At 34.5% G+C, this 10,082-nt stretch overlaps 1 protein-coding gene across 1 annotated transcript; it reads left to right on the top strand.

Moving 5' to 3' along the window:
• The first annotated feature begins 1,413 nt into the window (after positions 1-1,413).
• On the top strand, positions 1,414-9,896 carry pex11b (peroxisomal biogenesis factor 11 beta). The gene is made up of 4 exons (NM_001045854.3): positions 1,414-1,672; positions 3,371-3,486; positions 5,636-5,837; positions 7,682-9,896. The coding sequence occupies exons 1-4, from the start codon at positions 1,617-1,619 to the stop codon at positions 8,106-8,108; spliced, it is 801 nt and encodes a 266-aa protein (NP_001039319.1). The 5' UTR covers positions 1,414-1,616; the 3' UTR covers positions 8,109-9,896.
• The last annotated feature ends 186 nt before the right edge of the window (positions 9,897-10,082 follow it).

Below are 10,082 nucleotides of genomic sequence, written 5' to 3' on the forward strand. Positions count from 1 at the left end.
TCTGTGTGGAGTTTGCATGTTCTGCCCATGTTTGCGTGGGTTTCCTCCGGGTGCTCCGGTTTCCCCCAAAAGTCCAAAGACTTGCGGTACAGGTGAATTGGGTAAGCTAAATTATCCTAAGTGTATGTGTGTGAATGAGTGTGTAAGGATGTTTCCCAGTGATGGGAAGGGCATCCACTGTGTAAAACATGTGCTGGATAAGTTGGTGGTTTATTCCGCTGTGGCAACCCCAGATTAATAAAGGGACTGAGCCGAAAAGAGAATGAATGAATAGTTGACATTTTTAAATGATAAAAAAAATACTTCTGATTAAGACAATAATCATTGTAGCACTGATAATACCACTACCACTACTACTAGTAATAATAATAATAATAATTAATATTTCTGGGCGTCACGGTGGCACAGTGGCTACCGTTGCCTCACAGCAAGAAGGTTGCTGGTTTGAGCGCCGGTTGGGTCAGTTGGCATGTCTGTGTGAAGTTTGCATGTTTTCCCCGTGTTAGTGTGAGTTTCCCCCAGGTGCTCCGGTTTCCCCCACAGTCCAAAGACATGTGCTATAGGTTAATTGGGTAAGCTACTGTAAATTGTCCGTAGTGTATGTTTGTGAATGTAAGGGTGATTCCCAGTGCTGGGTTGCAACTGGAAGGGCATCTCGCTGCGTAAAATATGCTGGATTAGGTGGCGGTTCATTCTGCTGTGACGACCCCTGATTAATAAAGGGACTAAGTCACAAAAAAAAATGAATGAATGAATGAATTATTATTTCTGGAATGGTTTTAATAATAGTATTTTTTGCATTATCAGTGATGTTTTTCTTTTGGCTGTTGTCATTAAAGCAGGTTCACTCGAAAAAGGACAATTCTGTCATCATCTACTCACTCTATACTTTTTAAAAATCTTTATGAGTTTCTTTTTTTTCTGTTGAACACAAGAAGAAAACCTGTTCTTCCGGAAACCTGTAACTATTGACTTGGATAGTATATGTTTTTACCACTGTGGAAGTCAATGGTTACAGCTTTTCAGCTTTCTTCAGAATATCTTATTTTGAATTTATTAGAAGAATGAGACTCACAAAGGATTGGAACCACTTGGGTAAATAAATAGTAAGTCAATTTAGATTTTTGAGTGAACTATCCCTTTAAATAGACCTTTTATTTTATTAGCGACCCCTGGTGGCTGCTTATTTTGAATAGTAAACTAGCATAAAATCCATAAACCTTCTGTTATAATGAAAGTAATTTAAATGAATCTCATAAAAAATAAATAGACCATTTTGCGTTTGTTTAATGGTCATTTCTGTACATCTTAAAACACTGCGAACTCAGTGTTATTCAAGGACAACCCTATGATGAGATTCCACTTTAACCAAACGCGAACTGCGTGTCCCTCCTCAGCCGCCGTTCAGGGATTAAACTGTCAAAGCGACTAAAACATCAAGTGCAACACAGCAAGTATGCCAAATAATTCCCGCTTCTCACCCCAGACAAGAGCACGTACTCTCTAAAACCGTCAAGGATCTTCACGGTCAGCCTGTTCAGTTGTTTCTGAGTCTGAATATCGTTGAACTAGTCGCAGAGGCCCAGTGTGTGTCTGTGTGTGTGTGTTTGGCGATGATGGATTCGTGGGTGAGATTCAGCGCGCAGAGTCAAGCCAAAGAGCGCGTGTTCAGGTACACAAACACACACTGCACTCCTGCACACATGCAGCACTGGTTTACAGAGGCAATAGAGCTACGTTGAAATTGTAGCCTACAGCGTGTAGCAAATATGCAGCTATTGATTTTTGTGTTATGTTCATTTACATCTGTGTAGCATGTCAATATGGTTAATGGCGATACTATTGTAGTTAATCAAGTCTCCTGTAACGTTACTTTGTTAAAATCACTAGCTCGTATACATTATTTAAGGCTAGTCACTGCAGGCGAATAGAGTAAAAAAACTAATAGTTATCTCCATATTTCCCTAGTTGATTATTTATTTTTTTTGTATTACAGCAATTTTATATAGTTGTTTAGATTATAATTACTTGATCTATTATACACTCGCTTAAATTTCCAGCACTACAATGTAAACACTGGGCGATGTTCTGGTAATTTTTTTTACATAGTAGAAGTTTATTCAGAAGAGTTTTTTTGTTTTGTTTTAAAAAATACTCTGAACAGACAGAAAATTACACTTTTCCATATTTTTGTGGAATAACATTTTGTTTATAATCTGACAATTTTTTCTAAAAAAACATCAGAATGTAGATATAATTCAAATTTGGTGTAAGCTCTGCTGAAGTATTCACAGAATATATTAAGTTTTAAAATATGGGTTTTAATGGACATCTACAGATGTTACCTTGCCGGTCCTACACCACCCAACCTGATCTGAGCAGGGATCGAACCGGCGACTCTATGTGTGTGAGTCGGTTGCTCTAACAAGGAGGCTAAAGATCATGGCCTCTAGTGCTTGTCCCTAAAGCACCTTTAGAGGTCAGAGGAATGAGGTTTACCTGCACAGCATTTCACTAGCTGGCCTCCGCTACACTCAGCCCCCTAAACCTCATTCCCATCTGGGTCACGGCACCCAAAGTAACCCCTCTGGTCCTACACTACTTAATCTGCTCTGAGCTGGGATCGAACTGCTGATTCTTTGCATGGGAGTTGGTTGCTCTAACAAAGACACTAAAGACCATGACCTCCAACGTCTGTCGCTAGAACACCTTTTGAGGTCAGAGGAGTGAAGTGTACCTGCACAGCATTTCACTAGCTGGCCTCCGCTACACAGACACAAATTGGTCATTTGTAATAAAAAAAACACTTAAAGGTATAGTTCATCCAAAAATGTAAATTCTGTCATTGTTTACGTACCCTGCCCTTGCTCCAAACCTATTGGAGTTTTCGTATGTTACAAATGTTACAGTTATGTTTCTTATGTGACAGATAAGATGATATTGTGAAGAATTTTTAAATTCTTACTACAGATGTTTTCTTACTACAGATGTTACTGGCATCCGGTTTCCAACATTTAAAGAAATATATCTTGTTTTGTGTTCAATTTTTGGGTAAATTATCCCTTTAATATTGTGCATTTTGGAGATTTTTATTCTATTTAACTGAAAAAGGAAAACATAAATGTTAAAAATGACAGATGCATGGCAGAACTGTATTTTTTTTGCCTAAATGTCAAGAATCCTAATAAAAAAGCCGATTACTGATAAATCTTAATGTTTACATGGAAAAAAAATCACCTTTTTTTTGAGTGCACATGCCACTTGCTTTTACGGTCTTCTAATCTAATGCAGAGAAACTGTCTAATGCAGGATGCATCTGTCCAAATCCTTTAAATGCAGTTAATTGTGTAACTGATTGTGTGTTAAACAGGGCTGCTCAGTACGCCTGCACACTGCTGGGATACACACTGCAGAGAGGAGGAGCGAGAGCAGAGCTGCTGAACACCATCAAACAGCTGGAAGCTCACATGAGCCTCACCAGAAAATGTACGTTACAATTAAAAACAGGATACTGAATTGTAATAACAGGAAAGAAATGTACTGAATTGAAATATAATGAAATTCACACATTAGTTCCAATTTAAATGATAGATCTTTATAAAATATATTTGACTTTTTCTTCTTTTTTTTTAAATGGCTAACTTAAAGTGCTAAAAAGTTTTTTGGGAAAAATGTATTTTTTAAATGTACTTTATGGTATGTTGCCATAGTCCAACTTGGAAATGTCAAATTTAAACTTTCCTTATAATTAATAATTTTGATGTTTGAAATGATTTAATTCGTGTTACAGTATTATAAGCTTTAACACAGAACTTATAAATGACACCTTATATATACTTTCAACAACTGATATTCCAACAGCTTTAATTCCAGTCTTTTTTAATGAATTGTCTTAAAAAGCTAATATTGTATTGTCATGTATACAACATACAGTAAATAAACATTTTCTCCAGTAAACATTATAACAAACAAATAAGTCTAGTATATCCAGTATATATCCAGATACATCAGAATAATGTAGCTTCTAGCTAACAATGTTTATGTATTACTTTATAAACTTTACTACGCCTGTCTTGTATACCTCAGAGCTAAATTAAAGTGTCTGCATCACTGCTCTCTTCGCTGCAAATGTCCAGTCTGCATCATTCTCATGTTCACTAAAACCCACCTCACTTTCATCTGCAGGAAGAGCCAGTTCTGTCCTGTTCTTCTTTCACTTGCATTAAAACATGGTGGTGCTCGCTAATACAATGTTCCCTGTATTCATATCTATTCAAAAGTAGTATTGCCATTAAAACTAGGTTTTACAATATATTACTAGCATTCATGTTGTTATTGTTACAACTTAAAAGTTCACAGCTGACCTTGCTAGCTAGCTAACTCATTGCAATATTGCACGTTCTACTATTGTACAGTGTTGCCATTTGGAAACACATACATTTAAACGATTTACAGAAAACTTAATAAAAAAAAAAAAGAATGAATATGATGAACGAATGAATATGTCATCATAACTTACTGGAGGTGATGTTTCAGATTTTTTTTATGGATCTGACATGAGTTGTTGTTTATTGATGTTTACATTTGCATTCAGCAATACTCGCAATAAACGCCAGTCTGTGAGAAATCATGCCACAGAAAAACACTGCATGTCATGTGGCTTAACCAAAGCACATCATTGGCTACACTAAGGTCTTCTCTTTCCAAAAAAAAAACTTTAATATTGGTCTTAAAGAAACAATGGCAGGGAAATTAAAGCAAATATCATGTCTTTGGCAACACCATGCAGTATATATAATAAAATATCCATCATAAGCACAGCAAAGCTGTACATATTAGGGTAAAAATACGATAAAAAGTAGCTGGTACACTATATTCATCATTATAAAGCTGTTTTAGTTTGAATTTTTTTTTTCTTTGTTTGATATATAATACAGTTTTATTGTGTACTGATATTACTGTATGTCTAATACAGTGGCTTTCTTCTAGTTTCCCCTTAAGTCCAAAAACATGCGGTATAGGTGAATTTGGTAGGCTAAATTGTCCGTAGTGCATGAGTGTGAATAATTGTGTTTGAATGTTTCCTAGTAATGGTGGGTTGCAGGCGAAAGGGCATCTGCTGCGTAAAACTTGCTATATAAGTTGGCGGTTCATTCCGCTGTAGCGACCCCAGATTAATAAAGGGACTAGCCCGAAAAGAAAATGAATGAATGAATGAATGAATGAATGTCGAATAATTGTATGGCATGAAATGATGTTCTCACACAGTAGAGCTTCTATATATGGTACAGAAAATATTTTTTTTATATTTACAAACTTTGTTGTCTCACTGATATAGCTTAAAATAAGTGCTGGTTTATTTTTATACAGATATTTATTTGAATGGTCTGTTATAAAAATGTGAAATTTCATGACATGCTCAAAATGTCATATATTTAAAAAAAATGTATGTGAAATTGTTGAATCTTTTCACCCCACATTGTTCTCCAATGTAAGTTTCATATAAGCAACTACAGTGCATACTACAGTACATACAGTATGCCTCCTAAAAACTCACAAATTTGATTTGTGATCATACACATCCTCAATGTTAATATGCCTCAGTGTTTGAGTGCGTTTTGTGTGTTTTTGTCAGTGATGTGGTTGGGAAACTCAGCTGAAGCTCTGGAAGCCGCCAAACGCACTGTTCATCTGTCAGACTGTGTGTTGCGTCTCTGCATCACAGTGGCTCATTTGAACAGAGCCATGTATTTTGCCTGTGATAATGTACTGTGGGCCGGAAAAACAGGACTGCTGCCTGAACTGGACCAAAACAAATGGAGCCAGAGATCATTTAGGTGTGTTTTTTTTTTTTGTCTACTTTAAACCTGTTCCTTTTATTAAGTGAATAATTTAGTTTAAAAATGTTATAACCAGACATTAACTTGACATTTGATGTTTATTTTGTATTAGTATTTTTAATGAGTAAATAGTTTCTATATTTAATTTAGGTTTTAAATAAGACATGTAATTTTGGCATTTTCATCTAATACAATTTAGAAAGCATAAATGCAAGTAAAGTGTATCATTTTTAAGTTTTTTTATTATTATTATTTTAAAATGTAGGTCAAATAATGATTTGATGAGATTGCAAACTGAACAACAAAATATGCTGAAATGGACTCAAATCATCTTACTAAAGTTTTATTATATTTTTAATTATTAAAGTCTTGCTGTCAAATGGATAAAACTTAAAGTATAAGTATAGAAAGATAAAGTATAAAGATTTAAAAATACAATTCATTTGTGTTTTGTAGCTTAAATTGTCTTTTTTAAATCAACTACACTAAAAGTCTTTAAATATAATGCCATCAGTTAATTTTAGTTTATATGTCTTCCAAAATTTTAATATGTCATGCAGGCAGTATATATAAAGTAGATCAATAACAATAATTTAGTATGAGATTTATTTAGATTACTTTTATAATAAATGAAGATTGATGATTTTTCTGCTAATTTAAACGACTATAAAAGCAGCCACCAGGGGTCGCCAATAAATTAAAATGTAAATTTAAAGGGATAGTTCACCCAAAATGAAAACTGACAGTATTTGTTAGGGGTGTAACGGATCACAACCCACAGTTCGGATTACACGTGACCCCCAGATAATTTTTTTTTTAACCTATAGGTTAATTTGATATTCATAATGATTGCACAGAGATCACCTCACACGTCATTCAAATCAGTGTATGAAAGCATTTTGACTTCCCTGTAATATATAATGATGACAAAAAGTTGTGATGGGACCCACCTAAATGCTTTCTTAGGTTATCTATTAAATATGTGTTTTTTTGTCACTGTTTGTTTAGCCTAGGCTAATGCATTCAGTGTAAGCTGCACAATTAAACATTAGAAGATTGTGATCTCAATTCAAACCCGCGCAACATGAATGATAAATGATAATGATTTGCATATGTTTATTAATCCTTCAAAGCAATGCGTTCAAATCTGCATATTATCGAGAGAGATGCAGTTTTTACACTTTTTGTCAGTTTGTCACAAACAATTAAAAAGCACAGAAGAACTGGGAGAACAGTTTATAGTCCAGATATAAACACTGATATTTATGGTAAAGATTAAAATCAACATTTAATGGAACTTGACGCTGGTGAATGTTGTAGCAATTGCATTGTGCAACCAACCATCCAAATGATGTCACTGAATAGGTTTTCAAAAAACGATCCAAAACATAAAGTTTAATGTGAAAATTGTTGAATCATTCATTGAAAATAAATATGTTGTACGAGATGTTAGATTTCTATAATTATCATTATCAGAAACAGTAGCAAAGATCATTTTTCGTATTGAATATTTTCCTTTTTTTTTAGCTGGTTCTTTTTTTATTTTTATTTGATTTAAAAACAGGTTCTAAGTTCTATTTTTTAAAAACCAATGGTTGTTGCAGTAATATTTTTGTATTAACGGAAAGAAAATGACGTTGGTTGTCTCCTTTTTTGCTGATCCGAAAAATGGTCCGATCCGTGACTCAAAAACTGTAGTGTGATCTGAACTGTGGAATTTGTGATTTGTTACACCACAACTATTTACCTGCACCTTTAGGTTCTAGATTGCATTTATTTAAACATTTTAAGCGTTATGAGATTCTCAATGCAATAAATTGACTTTCTCCCTCTGTAAACAGATACTATTTGTTCGCACTCATCCTCAACCTAACACGAGATGCATATGAAATCCGTCTCCTGATGGAGAGAGAGTCACGCGGCGGTTCAGCGAAAAGCTTTACCTCCAGTCCGTCTCCCCTCACGCCGACCCCAGAAAACGGAGAGTTCCCTTCAATCGTGTCTCCATCCTCAGGGCTGTCTCCACTGCCACCAATCCCTGTGCTTTCTGCCAGACTCAACAAACAGGTCCATTTGCTGATCACAGTCCTGCGCAACAACCCTCCGCTACTCCTGGACCTTCTGAAGAACATGTGTGACATCTTCATCCCACTCGATAGGCTGGGTCTGTACCAAACGGGGTCGGGATTTGTGGGGGCCTGCGGTCTGACATCCTCTATTCTGTCCATTCTCACTATAGTCCATCCCTGGCTCAAACTCAAGCCCTGAACTACATTTCTTGTGTTGTGTAGTAGATAGTGGAAAGGAGAATGTTTGCTCTCAGTTTAGTTGCACATTGAAAGCAGTCTGTTCTGTGTGTGGAAAAACTAAAAACCTGATCTGGTTTTATCTGAATAAAAACAAACAATAAAAGCAGTGTTTGGGAGTAATTTAAAGGAGGAGTTCAACTAAAAATGAAAATTTGCCATCATAGATGTTCATGCCTTTTTTTTTTTTTGTTTAGACAAACACAATTTTTTCCTTGTATTAAATAATAGCTGAGCTCTTCACAGCCATGTAATGGCAGTGAATGGTGCCCGAGATTTTTAAACTTCAAAAAGTGCATTTATCAATCTTAAAGGTAATACATATGACTCTAGACTCCAGTTTATCAATCCCTGAAGCAAAACTATTTGTTTTTTGTCAGAATACTGTCCATATTTAAAGGTTTATTAACTGTTATTAGTTTTAAAGGGATAGTTCACCCAAAAATGTAAATTTACCCACCATTTACTTGCTCTCGATTGGATTCAAAGTTTTGAGTTTCCGTTGAACACAAAAGAATATATTTTGAAACATGTCAGAAGCTGGTAGCCATTGAAATTCAAACTAAGACAAAAATGCTATGAAAGTTAATAGACGCCGGTTTCTGACATTCTTCAAAATATCTTCTTTTGTGTTTAACAGAAAAAGGAGATCAAAGTCAAAGAGGTTTTGAACAAGTGGAGGGTGAAAAAATTATGACAGAATTGACAATTTTTGGGGTGAGCTATGCCATAAAGGCATATACTAGTTACCCTATAACAAAGACAACTCACTCCAAAAAATTCATCTGTTGTAAACTTATTCCTTCAGTACATTGTGTATTGTAACACAGATATGCAAGTGATTTGTATTTTTTTAATCATTGACTTTAAAAAGCATTTACTAACCCACTAGAATCATGTAACATGTATTACTTTTTTGAAAGATGGATGCACCATTCACTGCATACCAAAAGTGTTAGCCAGGATATTGATTATATTTGATTATGATTGTCTGAAAAAAATAAGGCATGTCTGTCTAGGATGGATTGAGTCCGATTAATTTATGGCATGATTCTCATTTTTGCTTGATTTGTTCATTAACATCTGTTTAAATCTCTCTATATAAATTTGTATTTTTAAGTATGGAGATTGTTCTAGTGCTCTTGCAATTAAGCACAGAACTGAACATGGTGGAACCATAATTCCCTCTCTCAAGGGTGAATCTCATTAAGGAATGTGAGGATTTTACTCCAAAACAATGAAAAATCTGTGTGAATTATAATAGTTTGAGCTTGAAACAGTTGCAGTCATTATTGTTAAATGACACTGACCAGTTCAGGTAGGTTTACTGTTAAAAATCCATGATACAGTATATTCTAAATCGTTTTCTGTGAATTGTCCTTTAATTCCTTCATTTGTAAACTCTTGCAATTTGTTAACAAATTGATTTCATATCTACTGGTAAGATCATTTGTTTGAGTTTGTGATTAACAGACTGTCAACCAAAATTGTTTTGGAAAATTGTAAACTATCGTTGTTACTGACTCTTTTTGCTTAATTTATCTCATAGCTGAACTGTTTTAATGCAGATTTTATAATGCAGAAAATATGTATGTATATGTAGACTTTTATGGAACTTAACAATATTTTGCAACTTCTGAATATTAATGCTATGCATCATGGGTTAATGAATGGTGACATGATGGAATCTATGAATATGTAGAATCTAACATGTGAATCTAACTTTTAAAATAAATAATACCTTGAATAATTTTTTTCTCCACCTTGATTTTTTTTACTGTTTTTTTTGTGCAGAAAGGGAATAAAGTTCACAGTTCCTAGAACATTCTGTGGGGAATCAGATCTGTTATTTAAAGTTCATCATTTTTAATCGGAAGTAACTGTTTTTGGTGACAACTTTGTCAATGCTGTTGTTTCAACCACTAGATGGAGACAA

The sequence above is a fragment of the Danio rerio genome, chromosome 19 (assembly GCF_052040795.2).
Source record: "Danio rerio strain M-AB ecotype USA chromosome 19, GRCz13ab, whole genome shotgun sequence".
In the NCBI taxonomy this organism is placed as follows: domain Eukaryota; kingdom Metazoa; phylum Chordata; class Actinopteri; order Cypriniformes; family Danionidae; genus Danio; species Danio rerio.

What these genes read in the sequence shown, in the direction of transcription:
- pex11b (NM_001045854.3), top strand. Translation starts at nt 1,617, where the DNA reads ATGGATTCGTGGGTGAGATTCAGCGCGCAGAGTCAAGCCAAAGAGCGC. An exon ending in GCCAAAGAGCGCGTGTTCAG is followed by an intron (nt 1,673 to 3,370) that starts GTACACAAACAC and finishes TGTGTTAAACAG; the next exon opens with GGCTGCTCAGTACGCCTGCA. An exon ending in TGGAGCCAGAGATCATTTAG is followed by an intron (nt 5,838 to 7,681) that starts GTGTGTTTTTTT and finishes CTCTGTAAACAG; the next exon opens with ATACTATTTGTTCGCACTCA.